We start from the raw sequence: 22,571 nt of genomic DNA on the forward strand, positions 1-22,571 counted from the left end.
TGTCTGGTGGGGGAGTAGTGGAGGTAGAGTGAGTAGCTATGTTGAAAAAAATAGACGCAAAGAAGAGAAAATCCTGAATTTAAATAAAGTCGGGAACAGAAAATGCATATCAGTGTAACGGTGGAGATCAGAACTATACAAAAAAGAGGAAAAAGAACGAGGATGAAACAGTCTGAAGCAGTAACTCGACAGGAGGGATGAAAGGTAGAGGAACGGGTGTTGGATGATTGGTCCTGACCTGATGTAGCGCCGTGAGTCCGTCCTCGTTGTACAGGTTGGGGTTGACTCCATTCTGAAGGAACTGTCGCACTGCAAAAAAAAAAAAGACGAGTTATAGCTCAAGCTGCCAGTTCCGCAAACCCACAGCCAGTTGTACGTTCAACATATAAATTCAATGCGTTCTGCATCCTCTGCGTTTACGGACTCGCCTGTCAGATATATTTTAGAAACCGACATATCATCAAACACTTGAGGAGCACAAATTGAAGTGAGTCGAATTTAAGCTGTACAAATCAACTTTTATTTCCAATTCTTGGCCAAGACGTGCTTCATGATCCCACATTGCTTTATCAGGGAGACACATTCAGCACTTCGTCCATTCGCTACTTTAATTTCCCTGCAGTCTTTCCACGAGAGTTCTCTTTCAAAGTGGACATGTGTCTCCGGCTCAGTGTTGCGACTTGTAAAAGCATCTTTGATGACCCATCTTTCTTCTTGTCCAATCCATTCTCTCACCCGAGTGATATTGAAATGATGCTCTTAACTTTATCGCCTGCACCAACATCTGCTATTCACTTCCAAAGCCCGCACTACAAAGACCCTGGTTAACACACTGGTCCTCCGCAAACTAGACTGTCACACGTGTCTCACCCTAGGTCTCCCATAAGGATGACCTTGGATCTTGGAGATGTGCTCACTTTACAAGTTATAACCTATACAATCTTATCAGACCCACCTCCCTCTTGGGACATCTTGGGGTGCAACAGATCACAAGTTCTCTAGACTTATCCGAATCTGTCCGTGACATTACCTTCTGCATCCCCAACCCTGCACTCTAAGACTACCCCTAAACCATCCAGTACAGATATCTGATTCAGGTCATATTTTTCCTCGGCGTTCTTCCATTTCAACAACCACCCGCTCCACATAACACTATTTCCAACCTGCGTGCCATGGAAGTGTCCCTCAAAAACCATCTCCTCCACCTCGGTGCCACCTTGGGCACCTAGGCCTAGCAGCTCTAGGACATGTACCCCAAGACCACATTGAGGGTCACTCTGTCGTGGAGATATCCTTTTGCACTGCTACAATGCCCACCCGCCACCAACATACTGGTGTTTGTTACTAAACCCTGAAGGATTGCTAGTAAACTCTGCACAGCGCGGCTGATCTATAGACCACCCACATAAATGCAAATGTACAGGTCCGCGGTGCCAGCACCACCATCAACAAGTCAGGTCACGGACAGAAGGCAGCTGAACGTGCACGAGCAGAGACACCTATGAACACATCACTACCTTTTATCAGCAGATGTTCTTGAAAAAAATTACCCCAAAGCAAACGAGGCGACAGCACTTTACAGATGAGGCAGAAAGTCGCTGTGTAACTATTATTTCAAATGAACGTACCATGCCGTTAAAATATATAAAGGGGGGCCCAATAATATTTTATGTAGAGCAACTGTACTAATAAACGCATGTTCACACATTTATTGTTGCAGTGGCAGTGAAAAGGTCAAATTACGGCTTACTATCACAGCACAGCAAATTGATAATGCCTCACAGATTGTATGTAACACTTGCTTTACATACGTAACGGCAGTGGCCACTTTCTCTCCTGCCAACAGTGGGCTGTGCGTCAATCCTAGCTTTTCCCTGTCTCCGGCTGCTGCCCTTCCCAGCTGCCAGTGCCCCACATTAAATTGCTGCCCGCCACTCCTGTGACTTCTTTTTCCCAAATGCAGTACCCTCCCTAATCATTACTCACCAGTTACTGCCTCTGAAATGCTGGTAGTGCTGCTGGAAATGCTGCTACTGCCCCGGTAGGATACGGGTTTAAACTAAATATATTGACTCACTGCACCTTCCTCTGGAGTTGCCCTGCTGCGGCTCATCTGTGCTCCCTACCGCCCCTAAAGCCTGCATTTCTGCTCCGTGCTTCAGCCCTCTCCATAGAGCAGGAGAGACCTTCCCCAAGAATGTGCACAACTTTCCTTAAAAAGTGGCAAGGAGCAAGGTTAGCCCATAAAATGACAGAGATGTATTTGTATGTATGTATTTGAGCTTATATAGCGCACAGCTACCCGCAGTGGGTTTCCCGGCGCTTGCTTAGGGAACCCGTCCTGGTATTCCCCTGTGAGATATCCCGGCAGGGTATCCACAAGGTGAAAGCCAGGCATCCCGCCGCGAGGGGCCGTTGTGGAGATTAAGCAAGCTATTGCCCAGAGTCGCAGAGTGTGAACCCGGGAGTCAAGAAGGCACCGGAGCGAGAATTATCGAGTCCGTGGAATTTTTAGCCCAAGACCCGCCGAGGCGGGGAATTGAACCCTGGTCCAGGGCCGATCTCAGCTTCCGGGTCTGCCACCTCTAACCCCTGAGCCACACTTCTCCATAAACATGCCACTGTAACTGAACAGGATAATTCCATGTTAGGTCTTTTTTTTGAGGCAGTTATGCCTGCTCACAGTCCACATTGGTAAATAATAAAATCCCAGCGAGCCAGTGATCCTTTGCTTTTTGGCTCATGTGCCCCCCGGGCATGGTCTGCCCTTTCTTATACTGCCACTGACCCGCAGAGGGCACACTTCACAATTTGAAGATCAGTGCTTTACAAGGAGAAATAACTAACTCTCCTACTAACCAGGGGGTCTGTTCAATTTGATTTCAACATTCTGCCCACACTGAAGCCCTTCATTCCAGGTTTGGTTGAATATTGTTTGTTGAAACAAGTACACGTCAAATATGTCATGGCAGAAACCTTGCATGCAGAGTATAATATCGCGGTCTGCGTAATATACATCTAGGCCTAAAAATAACGTTGAAAACACAACTCGAGAAGTTCCTAGGTTGGAACGCATTATAACTACTTGGCCTTTGGTGGGTCTGGTGCGCTTGCAGTGCTGTGCCTGGTTTGAAATCTACCTGGAGCAGCAGTGCGGTCTGTTGGGAGGGCTCAAATACAAGCAGCTGAATAAAGGGGCGATGTGGGTTCTAGCTCTCGAGCCCTTACTAATGCCAGAATTATGTAGATTTCTTGTTCCAGAGCAGCAGAGGTGCTCTGTTGTTGGGGAATGGTCATGCTTGATACCACATATCTGCAGTGTTGGGTTCTAGAACAGGTGGCCTAGATAGCTGGCACAGTTGTGTGGTGTATTTGTTCTAGAGATGCACCAGTGGTCCGCTGACCCATTCGTGGCTCTTTGGCGGCTCAGGTGGGATGAAGGGCTGTGAGGGGTTCTAGTTCTTGGAAATGAGGTTTGTTCTGTGAGGGGCACTTGTTGCCCTTATTGGGGTTCTAGAACCGCAGGTCTGTGGAACAGAGCAGAGAGGCACTGACCGAGGAATGTGCATGAGAAGAAGTAGGACAAGAGATTGAAATCCAGGTTGGGCTGGAGGGGCATTGGCCGACATGTGCCGGTCAAAGATCACAAGCATTTGTGAAGTTGTGTGGAGAGAGAGGACTGTGGACAGAAGTGGGCAAACAGGAAAGGGCTGATAATCACCATCGGAAGAATAGCTGCAGCAACAGGTCACCAGGATAAGGCTTTGTGCATCAAAGTAAGGATCCTCTTCTGAAACACAAGGGGGCGCTGCAGTCCAGTGGCACAGCTCCTGCAGGTACCTTCTGGGAAAGAGGCCGAGTGAACTGTCCGTCTGAGTGGAGCACGGGTGGGTTTGCATTGAAAGGGCCGGTAAGGCTCCCAGAGCTCTTACTGATCAGGGTGAATACGATAGTGTGCCCTGTACTGGTGCTCACACGAATAGAACGAGGCAGCCAAGAGGAAGTGGAAATGTAGTGAGGTCTGCTACCTCACTATAACCTGCAACATAAAATGTGCATTTGTAAAGCTAAAGGACATGTATCAGGCAAGGGTATAAAGGTGCTGAAAAACAGATGCTTATTGTTATGGTAAAACACAGGCCCTACTGGGCATACATTAGTCCACTAAGCCACCAGACCCGGCACCTCAGTTGGGCACAAGAATACCCATACTGCTCGTATGCAAAAGCAGCTTGACTTCCACCAACATTGAAGGTCAATGTTTGTGGGGTATGTTTGCTGTATCCTTGTCTCACCCACATCCTGCTTACACTTTCTATAGAACCCCAAAACATGCCCAGGGCTCCACTGTTGCAATTAATTGATGTGAGGACACAGGACAGGCTCTGCTTTGGCAACAAGTAAAACAGGGCACGCCTAGCTAAAATCTATACAAATGTCTTAGTGGGCTCAGACAGCAATCGATGACAAAGATGCCCTCTTCAAAACAAACAGAGCATCATTATTCAGAGAACTGCCCCACCCACGGCCCAGCACTGCCACCTGGACGCCTCGAGCAGAGCTGTCTGGCAGCACGTGGCCTTGTCTGGGGAGCTGTGTAGGCGGCCGCCATTTTGAAACTGGATGAATAACACTTGCCCCCGGGTCTCGCTGCGGGTGTTCAGGTGATAATACCTCGTGACGTGTGCTGTGGGCGATACTGAGCTTTCTAAAAGTGTCTCCAGTTTGAGGACTCAACTATCCCCTGTCTGTCTGTGCCGAGACGCACCTCACTAAGAGACAAAGGCCTCAAAGGCGAGTAGATCTGCAGTAGCGGAAGCTGCTCCCAGACCATTGTTGCGGGCTCTATTCACACACCGGAGAAGGGCTGAAAAGAAAGGTGTCTACAAAGCACACTCGCTGGTATGAGCAGAAACTTTCGGAAACTTGGCGCAGCGAAGGAAACCAGCTCAGAAGCCGCCTATCTGGTGGCACGCAGAGCCTAGGGTCATCGCACCCTGGTGTTTGCAGATTCTGCCACACCAGAGAGCGGGGGGGCCACAGACTTTCAATGTTGTGGGTTGCGGCAACCCACAGATGAGACTGTCCTAAATTGAGACTTCTGGTGGATTTTAGGACATCACGTGAGGTGCTGGATGCCAAACATTGTTTTTGGGGGGATTTTTACTTATCTAGAAGCTCACTAGCAAGTTGATCAGTGGCGGGTAAGGATTCTCACACAGATAAGGATTCTCAACTGTTAGCTGTTTGGGAAGGTAATTAAAATGATGCAATATGTTTCTCCAGGATCCCCTAATGGACAAAGTTTGAGTAAACCTCAATATCAAGGGTTTTGTCAGGATAGCCCAAGTCCCAGCTACCAGAGAATGCAAAGTTTCATGCTGCAGAGCAGAGAACCCTCAAGTTTCTGAAACCACAGACCACCTTTCGAGCTATACAGGTTCTGGATAGTTTCTGGAGCAGGGAATCTGGATCAGTACGCCCGATAGAGTGCGAAACCAAACTCTGTAAACCAGACAGCAGAAATCAGTAAAGGTTCTAGAAGATACCCCCTTCCTCAGCAATATATTCAGAAGACGGACTTGCATCGCCTTCGAGTCCTCCCATTCTGCCTGCTCCCTTCCTCAGCTCACAGCCTTTCCCTCTCGCTTGATCAGTTCTTCTCCCTGTTTAACTCCTAACTCATAGCACGGATCCCCAGTACCAATGTTGTTCCTTGATATGGTATGGAAAATAACCCTCCTCGCCTTTCTCTCCTCTGCACAAGCTACCTCAGTCGAGGCTTCTCTGTATTCAGGTCTTCTCACCGGCCGAAAGACCCTAGAAGAGCCAAGCTGCATCTGACTTTATTTTCCTTCCATCTTTTCAAGGTTCTTCTGAAGTGGTCCCCTACAGTGTTGCCACAGCACCACCATTGCCAATTCATACTCTCTCCTTGTCCTCGCTATTTCTATCCTCTTCGTACCCCCTCACCAGTACTGATGTCATATCCGAAATTGCCAATCTTCAAAAAGTTCTCCTTCTCACACTTTGCTCTTCATCCTTATTTCTCTGTTCTTAATTCTCTGCCTTCACCCCATCCCAAACTCTGAATATATACTCTGTCTACTTAGCTCCTAATCGAGAGCAGTGACCTCTGACCTTTTTCAATCTCCACTTACCCACTAGGCTATAAGGAGTAGCTTTCGGACTCCCTAACCCGCTAAACCCACAATCTCAGATACACATCAAATTCTCCTAGTCCCACCCAAACCCCCATTGTATTTACAGCAGGCTACATAAAATAACAAAATACATAAGAAAAACTAACAACAAAGGACAGGCAGTGGAAGCAAAAATGTCATCACATTTCAAGTGTAAACAGGATGTATAAAAAGCACTCACGGCACTGCATCAAAGCACTCCCGTTGTAACGTGTATGGACCCCTGCTCTGGAACTCACTTCTCTCTGTCATACAAGTGTGCACCTCACTCCAAGATCTTACATCAGCCCTGGAAAGCCATCACCTGCTACTATAAGTGGATCCCGACCAAAACAAGAAGAACGGTGACATAGGCCCTAGTCAGCAGCAGACTGGGCTACGGCAACGCACTCTACACAGGAATCCCAGCCAAACACCTACAACGACTACAACGCATCCAAAACGCCTCCGCCCGACTGATCGTCAACGTCCCCCGCGGCAGCCACATCACCCTCTACCTGAGAGACCTACACTGGCTCCCTGTCGACAAGAGGATCACATTCAAGCTCCTCACCTACGCACGAAAAGTACTCCACAACGCCGGACCAGCCTACCTGAACATCAGACTCAGCTTCCACACCCCTACCTGCCAGCTCCGCTCCACCAGCCTCGCCCTCGCCGCTGTCACCCGCATCCAACAAACGACATCCGGCGGCAGATCCTTCTCCTACCTCAACGCCAAGACTTGGAACACCCTCCCTACCCACATACGGAAGACCCAAGACCTACTCGCCTTCAGAAGACTCCTCAAGACCTGGCTCTTTGAGCAGTAGCAGCACTCCCCCCCCCCCCCTCTCCCCATAGCGCCTTGTGACCCTCACGGGTAAGTAGCGCGCTTTACAAGTACTCTGATTGATTGAAACACCCCCTAGTCTATTGAGAAGGTGTGTTTTACTAACTCTCTGTCATGGTAGGTTTAGGTGTGCCTGTTCATTGTCTGTCTTCGTTGTCCACCTAGAAATTGCATAATTATCCTCCTAGCTCCTTTCACGCCTCGCGATTGAGGGATCGGTGAACTGAAATGCAGTTCTTCCTATACCACCAATAGCTGAGGAGGGGTGAATAAAAGTGTATGACTGCTTATGGACGACAAACAGGGTTCACAATGCAGGTGGGATTCTATGCGACACAGACCTGACGGCCTTACACATTACCTAGAGTTGCTCAGATCAGGCACAAAGGCATTAAAGGCTTAGATGTGTGTGTTCGAGAGTGCAACCCACAGTAGATTACTAATGTGCTCCTAGATACATTCACACGGGTTTCTGGACAGCACGCATCAAGCAAAGAAGGCAGGTTTTGCACAAAGGATGCCGGGTACAATTTATACACCAGTATAGGTCTTTTGTGGACTGGGAAATGTTTTTCACAGTCATTCCTAGAAAGTAGAAAAAGAGGTTCTATGACAGGGGCTGGTGTTGTGTAGGACTGAGCGCTTCCCTTCTTTTCACAAGTGTGTTGCACATCAGCCTCAGTGCTCAGCTATGACTGTGCCAGTCTTCGTGGGTACCAGACAGAGTACAAGGCAGAGATGTTTCTCAACGGCACTTGCTGCTAGTCTCATGGCTTCACAATGGTCGTCATGTTATCCACCTCAGAACGAAAAAATGCTGAATCCGCCAATGATAATTTTGCCCCCTTGATCTGCAGGATACACACAGATCTTGTGAACATAAATCCACTGAGTCACACCCCTGCCTGCATTTTTATTTAGTTCTTCTTGCATTGTTGTATATTACGAGTAAACAAAATTAGTTAATCCTTGAAGGGATTAGGGCTAATTCTGGTGTAGAAGCAACAGTGAGTCATGATGTTTCGGTTAGGATCTGCAAAGCTGCTACATGGTCTTCGCTCAACGCTTTATGTAATACCCTCTCTCTGGACATCTACTTCATCCTTCAGTTGCCTACACTATGTGCTTATGGTTTCTGCTACTGCTCTCTGGAAGGAGAGATGTTTGTGGTTGACACACCCTACAACCACCAGAGGTACTGCAGTCTTTACTTAAAACGGCAGTAGAATTGTCCAAGTAAAGGACTCCCAGCACCTGCAAGATGTTCTCACAACACTGTTTGCGTCTTCTAAACTCTATGATTAAGTGATTATTTCTTTTTTTGTCCTTTAGAGACAAACCACAAAGAGGCCTATTGAGTTGCAAGCCAGGCTTGAGGAAACCCTTTGTGTTACCGATAGAAATGTCCCGCGTGACAGGAGCGGCTCTGCAGGTATCGAGTGGTTTGTTTTCCTCACATTCTTTACTTCTTCACTGTGCAGGTAGAATATATTCTATTTTTCTCAGGATATTATTTTGAATTCTTTAGATTTTTAGCCTGACATTCCTGAGGCAAGGCTTTGTCTAGAAGCAAGGCTGGTTGGGATTCACACCTTGAATTTGTGAATAGAGGTAGATAGAATAAAATGGTCACAAAGAAAGTACTGTGAACTAAACTCACACAGTTTAATATTGGGATTAGCTCTCTCCCTTATTTGATCTATTATTGAGGCAAAGAATCAGCCCACTTCTACTATTGGAGCTCTTTTACTGTGATTGACGACATATTTTGTCACGACACACGCATGCACGTCTGCTTAGAAATAAGTACCCTTCAGACTTGGGTCTGATAGCCCAGTACTTTGACAATTCATGTTGCTTCCATTTTTTTATCCCTTATTTGCATTTTTCTTTTATACCGACTTTTCTATGTGCACTGACAATCACATTTTCATCTGAGGCACAGGCAATCCAGAATAGTCTGCTTGGGTTCTGAGATCTAACGTGACGTCATTCTCTGGACGGCCCCTTTAAAAGTAGGGATTTACTAGTGTTACTGATTACTTGGTCCACCAACATTGGCTAACCTTACTGTGAATCTCAGAACCATTTCTACACCACCGCCACATATGTGGTCACCTAGGGTGGTACTTTCTACGGGACACCAGGGACGACAACCCTATAGTGTTTTTCATCATCATCCATGAACATAAAATAACCAATATTATTACGGCCGAAAAGGTCTGGTGGTGGCTAGGTTGGGGCGTGAAATTCCACGCCGCTCACTGAGTTTTTTCCACTCTGCAGTCTGTGTAGCGCGTAACAGGGTTTTAACCTCGCTCATACTTGCCGACGTTAAGTTGGCGAGTGCAAGTGAGGAAAATTTTACTCTAGACCCCCACCCGGCGAGATTTCTCAACTTGGGTGGTCACGGATGGCTGCTACCGCTTGTTTTGAGAAACCTTCTGTTCACGTTGAGGAAGCTGCTGCTCGATTAGAACATCTACTCAAGCAGCAGAAAGAAGCTGCACCCTCTTGCGTTGCGTTGTGCTTGGTGCCGTTCGCGCTGGACAAACATTCAACACTAAAATTAGAACAAATCGGATAACCTAACGCACTCCACCGCTTACAGAACTCCATATATCGAGGTAGAGTTTTTGGGTCACTTCGCAGAGTTCCACGTAGTGGAACTCCACGAATTCCACCTAGGCCTAGTGGTGGTTACAAACCTTTTGACTTTGTCAATGCTTGTTTTGCCAAAGAGTTTTTTTTAATTTCATTATTGTAGCAGCCAAGCCCTCACCAATATATCTTAAAAAAAGATTGTATGAAAAGCAAAAATATTATTTGGTTTCAAAAGGCACACATTGGCATACTAGCCCCTAGCATTCAAGGGAACTACTTTGAGTGTAGATAAGTTCCTCGTAAAAGAGAAGAACACTGTCACTCACAGTGAAGTTAGCCAATGGCTGTACTGGGATGACCCACTGCCCCATGCTGTAGCTGGTAGAAGAAAAATCTGAGTGACACAACAAAATGCATGAAGGCTGCTGCCTCAAAGCCCCTAAAACTAAATGAATGATATGTATAATGGTAGTAAAATCAAAATAACTTGCTTAATGTCAGGTCTAAACATGTTACACAAGAACAACTAGCAAGAAGCTGGATGGCAGGCAGATCTTTGAGCTTCTGTGCCACCAGAGCAGAGCTGCTGACATATGGGCCACAAGAGCTGCTAGATGGGCAACCCCTGCCCTTGACGAGACTAACACAGAAGATAAAGTGACATTATCTACAAAATTTTCAGACTTTAAATGAGTTCATTTTGAGCACTAGTAGGAAAGTTATAATCAGGTGGCACATATTAAATAAATAATTAGATTTAGGAACAACGGATAGGTGTATACCGACTTGGCAGTAAAAGAGCAACACTGGTAGCAGATGCAGAAAACTGGACTATCCTGACCGCTCACCTTCTCAATCGGTCTTTAAGCAGTGTTCAATATCCCCTCGGTTACGACACCTCACAAACAGGGTTCCGGTAAGACCCATAAACCAGTCTCTCTTACGTGTCACTGTCTGAATTAAGGTATCTGCAGATCTTGCCATGGCAGCTGCCGAACAATATCTTCAGCAAACCCCATTTCATGGCAAACAATTAAAGCTTGTAGAGTCTTTTATAGCTTCTTTAATTATATGGAAGAAACCAGTAGGAAAAAATTTAAGACAACAATCACAGTGTATGTCATTGAAAAAAGACTCCAAGTACAACAATGCATTTTAAAAGTTAATAAATAACTAATACATTACCATGGGGTGGTAATAGAATGAGTAAACAATAAGAGAGGAGAGTTTGGTGGACTCAAAGATTGGATTGTATAAGACCGAGAGGCTTAAATAAATTTATAGATCTTTTTTGTACATTTGAGGAATGCCCGATTCTGATACTGTATACTTATTGTTTCTTTGTTATACTTTTAAATCAAGTTTTATTTTTCTCCGATAGGCATTTGTGAAATGTAGGTTTGGTTGGAAACCACAAAAGGTCTACATTTAACACTCATCACTCTTAGTAACCCTGAGTCAGATGACTCCCTTTAGTTTAGGATTTAATTATATTTTCTGCCATGTCAAAATGTTGAAGGATAGGTTTTCACAGTTTGGAACTTTTGTTTTACACAATATCACGAAGATTAATTTTGCATTTCTAGGATACTGCAACTGGACACATACATGGTGCAAACACTGCACCTCTCTGTAGGACTGGTATTATTTTATTGTTTGGTTCCTAGAAAATTTGTGTTAATGTATTACTTTTTAAATAAAAGATATAAAATGTTGCAAAAATACGGCCAGACAAATGATCACAACACATGTGCTTCTTAGTTGCACTGGTTCTGAGCCAGCTTTCTATCTTTGTTTATGTGACCGTCCATACCCAGTTAGTGCTCCTGCTCTCAGGAGGGTAGAGGTGTGCCGCAGCGGCCAGAGCGTCTGACTCCGGAGTGCGGGGCTCACAGCTCTATCCTGGTGCCAGCGCCAGCTCAGCTCAGCATCATGTGACTCTGGGCAGTAGTTCAGTTAATCTCTCCGACAGCCCTCAGCGTCAGGATATCCTTAGGGGTGATATGTTTGCACTTTACAAATTAGTCATGTGTGACTTCATGTGTGACTTCAGGTACCAGTACGAGAACTGCAGAGTTATCTTCAGGTTAGAGCCTTGAGTGTCAAGAAACCTGGAGGTCTGATAGTTGTGGGATCTTTGTAAGCAGAGGATTCCAAGACCTGTGGTGGGCACTGCCTGTACGCGACACTGCGCCCGCTCTAGTTGCTCTGCCTAACTTCTACAGGTGTACGGAGAGGGCACCGTCAATGAGTAGCCCTGGGGTAAGCAACAGCAGGTCATAAGGGGGCCAACCATAAGGATTTATGCGAGTTAGTGAAAATCAATTCAGCACATTTTCTACTAGAACATTCAAGCAAGTGGGGGTTCAGCGTTTCCCAGAAGTAAAACAATAACTCCCCAAAGTCGTGGCGCTTTTTTAGACCCATTGGAAGATCTGGAAGATCATTGGTTCTGGACCAACCCACACATCAGTCTTTTTTTCCATTCCAGGTTATTTCTCTGCAAAGGTCTTCATCTCACACTCCTGAAGAAGGGGACAATGGCACAGAGGAGGAGGAAAAAGAGCAGAGGAAGCAACAGCGGTAGCGAAGAATGCACCGGCAAGGAATGAGTCCGAGAAGAGTAAGTGCACCGGGTAAGGAGGTGCGGCACTTCAGAGTGAGCCAAAGGGAAGAAGTGCCCCAAGCAAGAGGTGGTGCAACAGAGGTGAGAAGAGGTGCACTGGTGGAGTTAAGGAGGCAGAAGCAAGTGGAACAGTGCAGTTGAAGAAGATGCTAGTGTAGTAGAAAGGTTTTTGCAGCACAATGGTCTGAGAGGGTCCTCTTGCATAGAATATTGTGTACAAAAATATTGTCTGACATAAATATTGTGTCCTACATATACTGGTCCCAAAGGGTGTAGATTTACTCCTACTTACTCTAAAGGGGTTATATTTTTGTAAAGTTAATCTAGGACTATATACTAATGTCAGATGATATTCTGACCATGATATTCTGGCACTATACTTCCTGCACCATCTCGGTGTCTTGGGCCTGACGCTCTATGTGGTCTCCTCCAAATCCATAGCTCATGAATTGCGAATGGAAAACCACCTGATCCCAGAACCCTATCAGCAGTTTCCAGAAACCCTTTAGCTATCAGCATGAGACCTTTCGTTTCACTGCAACCGAAGCAGCAGAGAATAACACTTACTCATGGAGAAGGTACCAACCCACTTTAACAGCACCTCTAGTTCACACAAGGAACAACACTGCTGTGTGTGTATTATACATCATCGGTGACAGGGCTAGTGGCAGCCAAAACGCATACGATGGTGGCAAGGCATTATTAAATCTGCAAGCAGCCACACGCAGCGTCGTCATCCCTTGTTGTGAGATATCTATCTATATATATATATATTGCCACACTTCCAGAATCCCAGAAAAACGGGTCGCACTCACCAAAAGGATTCGCTTAATCAAAAATTATTTTTATTTACTCTCCATTTTCTAGACAGCATCTCTCAAGACAAACAATTCCGACGCGTTTCGCAGCAGCCGCTGCTTGATCACGGCATGTTACAACTATTTTTCTCGTAGTTTTTAAACTGGTTTGGAAAGGACAATTACCTCATATATACTGCAGCATTTCAGACCGAAATAGCATACACAGTAAGGATGAGAAATATGTATTTCAACACTAGAATGGCAGATCTACAAGCAGCCTGGTGTCACTGATTGGAAGCGCATTGTTTATGTGTGGGATTAAAACGGACACATGTGGCACAGTTGGTGACTCATCGAAAGGATAGGCAAATATTGGACTCAGATCCCATAAAACAGCCAGCTCAATTTGGACCTTCTGTTCTTCTGAAAGTTCAACTTGGAGCTTCTGTCCTTAAAAAACCTCAAAGTGGACCTTCTGTCTTTCAAAAAGTTCATCTAGGACCTTCTGTCCTTCAGGAAGCTCAACTTGGACCTCCTGACGTGAGGAAACTCCTTGAAGACTTACCATTCCATCTTCTGACATAATGCACTTGGTGCTATAGTTGTTATATGTGATTGCCTGTAAAATACTCCCTCAACACATAGCTAGGATTGTGCTATAAGACTACAACAAATGAATAAATGAAAAAGAGATACAGGGGATGAGGCAGTTGAGTCAAGATGGGCTTGAAGAGTTTTAGGGTGACCTTTGGTGCTTAAGGGGAGTTCGCAGGTTGGAAACGAGAGGTAGGGTGGACTGTACAAATGCGAAGCAGCTAGAATCTGTCCTTTAAGCCAGCAGTAGTGAGAAATTACTCCAATCACAAGTGGGACAATGATGACACAGGTATTGGTGAGAATATGTATGATCAATCACAGTGCACAGAATGATCTCGAAAAAGCCAAAATGTAGCAAACATGAGTGAATACAAACATAGTAAGAGAAAAAGAAAAAAAGCTGTGAAGCCATCAGTAAAGAGAGAAAGAGATGAGGCAAAAGAACCATCAGCCACCGATTGCCTACAGGTCTTGGAGCAGCAAACAGTAGGTATGGCAGAGGGTAGACAATCTGCGGCTACTCAGAGCGGGAATGTGAGCTGTGAAGTCATTGGTGAGACGTGGTCGTAACAGCAGCTAGAGGGTTCCTTCCACTGTTCCTACATCAGCAGCCAGTGCCGTGAGGGGAGGAGGCCCTCTGTCCTAAGGAGGAGCCTCGAACTCACATTCTGAACAATCTGTGGCCGGCTTACCAGGTAACATGGTAGCCCAAGATATAAAGCGTTGCCGTAATACAGACGAGGTGCAATGAGCCCGCGCTACCCTTCTACATGAAGACTTTGGGAGGAAGGGGATAATCTTCCTAGGTATCTGAAGAACATAACACGTGGCAGCTGCTTGGGTAATGGGATATATCAGCCAAGGACTGACCCTTATACCCAGCTGGGACCATGGTAAAATACAAATATCATACAGGGGTCCCATGGGACTGATTTAAAGATATTCACAGGTATGAACTAATCAACAAGTATAAGCACACCACAAACAAATGTACACATAAGCCACTTTTTGAGAGTACCTTACATTACAAGCATTTGGCATAGGACACATCTCACTCCTGAAGGGAGTATCTTGGCACTTTACCGTTCACGGCAGGGGCGCACTTAATGGAATAAAGATTAGAATATCCACGTCTTTAACAGCTTCTTGAACGTTGTGAATGCAGAACAGATACATACGTGGAGAGGCAGCCTGATCCAATGAAATGGGGCCAAGTAAGACAAGGATCTGCCACCCACTGGCGTAACGAAAGTCAAGGGGGCTTCCCTGCCAGGCACGTGGCGGGACCCCCTCCGAGCTCAATCAAGAGCTCTGCAGACAGAGTGCTGTGCTGAGGGGGGCCTGGAGCTTGGGGCCCCCCCGCACCACGGGGGCTGCGGGGGCCTGTGTTACGCCCCTGCTGCCACCATATCTGGAGGTGCGAATGGGCGGAATCTTAAGAAGGGCTTTATTGGTGGCCCTGAGCAGGCCGGTGGGTGGATAGTGATGAAGTCTGGGGAGCAGATAAGCGGGAGGGGTCTTGTTTAGTGCCTTATGGGAAGGCAGCAGAGCCTAAAGATAGCTTGTTTTCTAATTAGGGGCCAAGGCAAGTTCTTTAGAATAGGGGCAGCAGAGGAGCGGGAGGTCAGGTTACAAATTAGCTGAGCAGCCGTATTCTGCACAACCTGCAGTTTTTCTGCCACCAAAAATGCATTCTCGTAGTCCAGGCCACATTGTGGCACAGCAGGTGCCACAGCTGGTGTTGACTTGGTCTTTCATAGATAGTGTTTGGTCGATCTTCATACCAAGGTTTTTCATTACCTGCTTAGGAGAGGAGGCAGGACCAAATTCTGTTGGCCACCAGTCGGCCTACCAAATCTCCAGTGCTTTACCAAATAGTGCTATCTCCGTTTGCTCGTCGCTCAATTGGGGACAGTTGTGGGTCATCCAAACTGCGATTTCCCTCATGCGGGCTTGCAAACTGAGATCTCACTTTTTCAGGATCCGACCCAAAAGAGATGAGGAGTTGGGTAACGTCAACATTAGATACGAACTCAACCCAACATGACCTCACTATATGTACTAGAGGTGCTATATAGATGCTTAAAACGTGTCGAGTTAAACAGAGCCTCTGTATTCATACTTCACAATATTTACACTTGCAATTAACAATGCACACGGTACACTGCTAAGCATAGCAAATATATAAAAATAAACATAAAATAGACAAGTACACCCAATTTCCACATAGTTTATAACTAGGACTCCCGGTTTTATGGTATTTATTTTTGGGCCATTTCCGTCTGTATTTTTCCATATTTATTTTGGGGCCATTTTATCTGTATTTACCCATATTTATTTTGTGTTTGTGTATAAATGAAGCTGTAAAACTGTACATTTCCATAGTTATGTAACTGACAGACACACACTCATACTTTGATGTCTGTCATGTTTTAGCTATTTGAGCTGCCAAATATTACACAATACATACACTGGTAGATATTAACACTATACCATAAATATACATATTCCGTTATTTAAAGACATTTCATCCTGTTTTTTAACTTCCCATGCTGTTCATCTGCTCAGATTCTGGCCTATAATTCATGAAAGAAAGCACGGAGGGTCACTTAATAGAAGCACACTTTTGTGTATTTATCCACTTTTAAAGATAAATGCAGACAGAAAACACATCGTTTTCTGTCTGTATTTATCTGTAAAAATCAGAAAAACTGAAAACTGGGAGCCTATTTATAACATGTGAAATCCTCCAAATGATCAGGTATCAGTTTTAGAGGTTAGCAATGTAGGTTGAAGTTTGCTTTTACATGCATATCGGTGAAATATTTTCACAAGGAATCAGTTTGAATCGTCAGTCTCAGGGAACCCTGTTTCTTATTTTAATTGATTGGTAATGTGGGCAGCAAAGATGGGTGCTTGCCAAAAGCAAGCATTGGCATAACCAATAGGTCATACCTTTGGGAACGATTGACTTTGCCAGTGTTTTTTAGCAATACTGTACAACATGGCTATAGAGGAAACCAGAATAAACAAGCATTTGCAATGCAATAGGTCTCGCATTTATGCAAGATTGAGCTCTTGGCATTGTAAATCACAATGCCTCCTATTTATGTTTTATATAACAAAGTATAAATAAAACGTATTGTCATTTATAATGCCACTAGCTCAAACTCGTGTAGATGCGAGACTTATTGCATTGCAAATGCTTGTTTACTTTGATAGGGCGCTTAGTGAGTGGGACACTATGATGTTTTTGAATATTGCTTTCTACTGCGAACGTCCCACTCGCTTTTCAAGGTCCTTTTGAGGCATGTCTTTTTATCCATCCCATGATGCATTTCAAAATAGAACTTGTACAGAAACTAAAGTACAAAAATGCAGTACAATGTTAATAATACAACTGTCAAGTATGCCTAATGAGCCTTTACCTTGAAACAGGATTGGAGAATGATTGAAGCTGCTTATGTGCGACACCTCACATCTGCTGCAAATGCACATGCACAATGTGCACGTGCCTGGTCAGGAAAGGAGGCAGATGCCATTGGCACGCTGGAGTGCTGAATTAATTTCCCAAACACTATCGACTAATCAAAGGACAGTCTGAGAACTGGAGTGAGGGCTCTGTCTGTCTGTGAGGGTTCCCTCAAAGGCACAGGGCCCACCTCTCTTCTGCCTTGGAAGTGGGCATGCTGGCCGTGGCAGTGCCTTGTCACCCGCTTCTCACCCAGGGACAGAGTCTCTTTTTGCGTCCTACAAAAAAGGGCAATTCTTGAGTGCTCACTGCTCCAGGGCAAAGTGGGAACTCCCAGGGAACATTTCTAGGAGAGGTGTGTGAACTAGCATAGCGGTGTGGAAGCTAATGTGAGTTTTTAAACCAATCTGAGGCTGGTTTGGGAATGTACAAACTTTGAAGGCAAGTTACTGTGGGTGTCGCTTTGGGGATGGTAATGTGTCGGGTCCCACCAAAGAGGACTTCTGCATGAAGAAAGACCCTTTGATCAAAGTCTCCTGAAATGCCCCCTCTTGAGACAGGTGCTCCCTGGACGGATCTCGTTTGCTTCTTTAGCTGTGAGGGAGCGCTGATGAGGCCTGGTTGTTTTGAGGGAGAGCTGATGAGGCCTGGTTGTTGTGAGGGAGGGCTGATGAGGCCTGGTTGTTGTGAGGGAGGGCTGATGAGGCCTGGTTGTTGTGAGAGAGAGATGATGAGGCCTGGTTGTTGTGAGAGAGGGGTGATGAGGCCTGGTTGTTGTGAGGGAGGGCTGATGAGGCCTGGTTGTTGTGAGAGAGGGGTGATGAGGCCTGGTTGTTGTGAGGGAGGGCTGATGAGGCCTGGTTGTTGTGAGAGAGGGGTGATGAGGCCTGGTTGTTGTGAGAGAGGGGTGATGAGGCCTGGTTGTTGTGAAGTATCTGACTTTCTTGTGAAGACAAGAGCGTCATAAGCTTAAACGAGAGCCTTGCATTCTCTGTTCCCGATCCTTGCACCCATGCATGGCTCGGGTCTCAGGGCAGCTACCAGGAGTTCTAACAGCTCTCATCAGGTTTCTACAGCTAGTTCCCCGGTTTTGTGGGCTGGGCATGAATAGTGGGCAAGAAACAGCTAATTATAGAAGGGCCGCTTTTGAATGAATTAATGAATAAACCTTTACACAGCAGATATTCAAAGGTCAAGCCACTGATGAGTTGTGATGTTTTGTTTTGTAAGAGGTGGTCAGCTGACTTGCAGGCGCCGGAGAGAATTCACACGGCAATTCGCCCGCCTCCGTTTCAGTTGCAGCCTGTTTATGAGCTCGGCAGCAAGGTTTTGGTTGGTTAATCACAGGAACCCTCAAGAGGTGTAGAATTAAATGTTAAACCTGAGGTAGGATGGGGCCTTCCCACGGCCGCATTTAACCACAGTCCGGCTTCCAGGAAGAGGTGAGGTGAGTGGCACACGTCTGTCTCGTACCCGGGGAGATGCAGCTTTTCCTTGGGTTGGTGAGCCTGCGGGGGCTCTCGTAAGTCAGGCTGCCCTGTTTGCCTCTGGAGAAAGACAAGCTCTAGCTCGTCTGCAGCGAAAGTGGGGGTGCTGGCTTGTGGCCATGACAGACGGTACACTGAAAGGCAGAGCGGAGGGCGGCCTCTGAATTCCAGCATGCCCTGATGTGTCGGCGGGGACAGAAGTGTATGCAGCCCCTCCTCCCCCCACACCCAAGGCTGGCAGCCTGAAGGAAGAGACAGCTGGAGCGGTGGGTTATGTGAGGAATCTTTCACTCGAGTGTGCCGGGTCAGAGGCCTACTCTGGGGTCAGTGAGCAGAGCCTTGTGTAATGTTCGCACCTGCAAACAAACCAGGACAGGCACAAGCGCTAATACACACAGCCCTGTACACACGGAGACCCCTCTGTGCCTTCTACGAAAGCAGAGCCATTCACACCCTTGTTCCATTGGTTTACACGTGACTTCAACTCACAGTTGTGCAAACAGAAAAATAATGTCACAGGAAGAACAAACACAGAATCAAGCTCCAGTGTCTTTCACACACACATTAGCACACGTACAAAAGTCTCCTGATAACACAAACGCGGCAATTCACAACAGCGCATTAGTTTGTTTGTTTCTATGTACTTACGGAGCACCCCAGGCTGGGAGCAACCTCGAGGTGCAGAAAGAGTATACAGCAGATAAAAAAAACAAACCTCGATCTCTTGTCTTTATGGGGCGTTGTGTTTAAACACATGGACCCATAAAGATAAGGAAGCTTTTACGACAGGAAGAAGTCAGACAAGCCCGTCCAAGTGGGCCGTCTGTAAAAGAGAAAAGTCTAGGTCAGAGAAAACTCTTTCCCAATGGCTGGCCACAGTTTAGCATAAACGGTGACGCCAGCCAATGGGAAAGAGTGGCGGGGCATGAAGCCCGTTACTGAAAGCTCATCCAATACATAAAATCTCGCCAGCGAGACTGCGCATGTGCGCAACCCACGCAGGCGAGACCTAAAAACGTGCTATGATGCAGAGGCCATTTCATTTTGCAGGCTTGTGCACCATGCATGCACACGAGTACAAAACGCACAGGGGATTTTCTTTGCTTTGCTTTTACTCAACCAGGTTCAACTGTGAAATTTAAAAAAAAGGTAATGACTAAGCATAGTTAGGATAGTGATGGTTGATACAGAGGTGGTGGCAGTTTGAGTTTAGCGGTATTAGTTTAGATGCGATTAGGGTAGTGCTGTGGTTAGTAGGGTGGTGGTGGACAGGGTAAGGTAGTGGTGTTTAGGTTCATGGTAAGGTTAGTGGTGGGTAGGGTGGTAGTAAGGAGCTGGTGGTGCTAGGGTAGATGTTAAGACAGTGGCGGCGGTGATTAGGGTGTTTAGGGAAGAGTTGTGGTGAGGACGGTGGTGGTAGTAGTGTGGGTGGTGGTAGTTAGGGTGGGGGTGGTGGTGGTACGGTGTTGATGGTAGAAGGGTCGTGGTGGTGGAGCGGGTGGTGTAGGTGGTGGTGGTTATCGTAGGGTGATTAAGGGAGGGTAGGAAGAGTGGTGATTATGGTATGGTGGTGATGGTTAGGGGTGGACTGTAGTTGTTATTAAGGTAGTGGTGGCAGGATAGTGGATTGGTGTTGTTCAGAGTGGTGGTCGTTAGGGAGGTGGTGATTAGGGTTGTGGTGATGTTTAGGGTGGGGCTGTTGTGGATATGGTCGTGGTTAGATGGTGGTAGTTAGGGTGGTGGTGGTAGGGTGTTGATGGTAGAAGGGTGTTGGTGGAGAGGGTGGTGTAGGTGGTGGTGGTTACGGTAGGGTGAGTAGGATGGTGATTAAGGGGTGAGTAGAGTGGTGAATATAGTATGGTGGTGGTGGTTAGGGGTGGACTGTAGTTGTGATTAGGGTAGTGGGTTGGTGGTGTTCAGGGTGGTGGTAGTTAGGGAGGTGGTGGTTAGGATTGTGGGGATGTTTAGGGTGGTGCTAGTGTGGTGGTTATGGTTGTGGTTAGGTGGTGGTATTTAGAGTGGTGATTGTTAGGGATAGTGGTGGTGTGGTTAGGGCGGTGGTAATTAGGGTGATAGAATAGTGGTTAGGTGGTGATGGTTAAGGTAGGGTAGTTAGAGTAGAGTAGGGATGGTTCTGGTGGTGTTAGGTTTGAAGGGTGGTGGTAGGGTAGTGCGTAGTGATGGTAGTGTGGTGGTGGTAGGGTTGTGGCAGAAGGATGGTGGGGCAGGGTGGTGAGGCACATACTGATACAGGAAAGGAAATGGGGTAAACAAGCAACAATAAAGACGATGGGAAAGAAGAAAGTACCTCAATCCCAGAGCGAGCAGCGGAAAGGCACTAATCAAAAAGAAGCAATATGCACTTGTCCTTGCTCAGCAGAAGGGGTAAACTCTGCGAAGGTAGATAATGGGAAACTATCAGTGGCGGCTCTTCCGCTAAGGCGGAGGAGTGTCGCCCCACTGAGAAGGTCAAAAAGGCAAAAATAAACTGATAATTCATTGTTATTATAATTATTCTTTTCTCCTTGCTCAGCTGTGGCGAAGCTACTCTGCTCACAGGGAAGGCAGGGGAGGAGTGGTTTGCCCACTTCTAGTGCACATTACGCATTGGCCAGCCCTCTCGGGCTAGTCAAACCATTGTACACATTTTGTATGTTATCCATGCAGGCTGCATTACAGCATGCATGGAGAACATGCCCAGCCTCCCATTCTCTGGCTGAAGGCCGATCCACGGCCTCAGACTAATCACAACCCTGCACTGCAGCGTTGTGATAGGCTATCAGGAGGCTGGGAGCCTTATGCTTCCTGCTTCCTGCCCTGTGGGCGAATAGGACTGAGAGAAGGAGGAGGTGGTGGCAGACAGGTTAGTATATTTTTATTCTCAACTCATCCTCTCTCCCCCTGTGACCCGACCCCCATCGTCGGTAAATACCAGCTGCCATGGAAACTATACATACTGACCAATCAGGAGCCATCAAATAAGAGTGACAACAAAGCAAATGAATGGTTAGCAATGGGAGGGCTCAATGCTCTTTTTCATTTATAAAATGTCTAGCAAGGGACATCAGATGTGCGGTCTTAGGCGAGACCTAATCAGCACTTCTTCGTTTTCAACACTCAATCTAAGAGAATTTGGATGCATCTGGCTGGTTACTCTAATCATACTATTTGCCATTTTAAAATAAATTCAGCGTAATAATGCTGGACCTTATGATTTCTAAAGCTTGTTTCCACTGATACAAAATTATTATTTTTCTAAAAGATATTTTATGAATCTGTTTTGTTAAATTCATCACACAACGGGTTGGTAAGAAAACATACCTAAAAAATAAATGACTAGAAGATTCAACTAATGTTAATAGTGTCTAAACGGGACCACCATGATATATACAGAGGTAATCATTAGCATACAACCACAATTACTTTACCCAATAATACAAATGTGCTGCTCTTGGCAGATTCTTACACACGTCCATCAGTATTGATGTCAAGCAACTTCATTTAATCTAACTTTATCTTATACACTAAATCTAGGTTAGACATACTGTGGTATTCGCGTGCAAATTAAATTATTATATACTACCATCAGAAGAGGCAAAAATCAATTTCTAGGGCATAATTTCATGTGGGTTCAAGAGGCAGAAATAACTTCGATACTATAAAATGCCCTTTTTAGGTTTCGCCTATTATCATTTGCTTGCGAATGTAATAGGCGAAAATTCAAGGGCTCGATCGACTAGTGAAACCACTGCAGTTTCTTCACAGTGCATGTGAGTCACGTGACCACAAAAGCGGGTCACGTGACCACACAAGGACGCGCATCTCCCTAATCCGCCTGCCTGCCACACTTCTATCTCCTTGCTCGCATTCCCGCCTCCCCACCAGGCTCTCCCGCCCCCATCCAGCTTCCCTCCGTGCATCTGCCTGCCACACTTCTCCCCTCGCTCGCA

The 22,571-nt window shown here is 46.1% G+C and overlaps 2 protein-coding genes across 2 annotated transcripts in view; both read right to left on the reverse strand.

Moving 5' to 3' along the window:
• LOC147724882 (alanine aminotransferase 2) overlaps positions 1-22,571 on the reverse strand; it is a 1,140,553-nt gene that overhangs the window by 783,999 nt on the left and 333,983 nt on the right. The gene's annotated exons all lie outside the window — the stretch shown is intronic.
• The window catches only part of PPP1R16A (protein phosphatase 1 regulatory subunit 16A), a 267,171-nt gene that overhangs the window by 83,770 nt on the left and 160,830 nt on the right, over positions 1-22,571 (reverse strand). Inside the window, exon 2 of the mRNA XM_086966405.1 lies at positions 239-309. Within this exon, the coding sequence (XP_086822531.1) occupies positions 239-309 (71 nt within the window). The remainder of the gene's footprint in view (positions 1-238; positions 310-22,571) is intronic.

The sequence above is a fragment of the Lissotriton vulgaris genome, chromosome 4_1, assembly GCF_964263255.1.
Source record: "Lissotriton vulgaris chromosome 4_1, aLisVul1.2, whole genome shotgun sequence".
NCBI lineage: Eukaryota > Metazoa > Chordata > Amphibia > Caudata > Salamandridae > Lissotriton > Lissotriton vulgaris.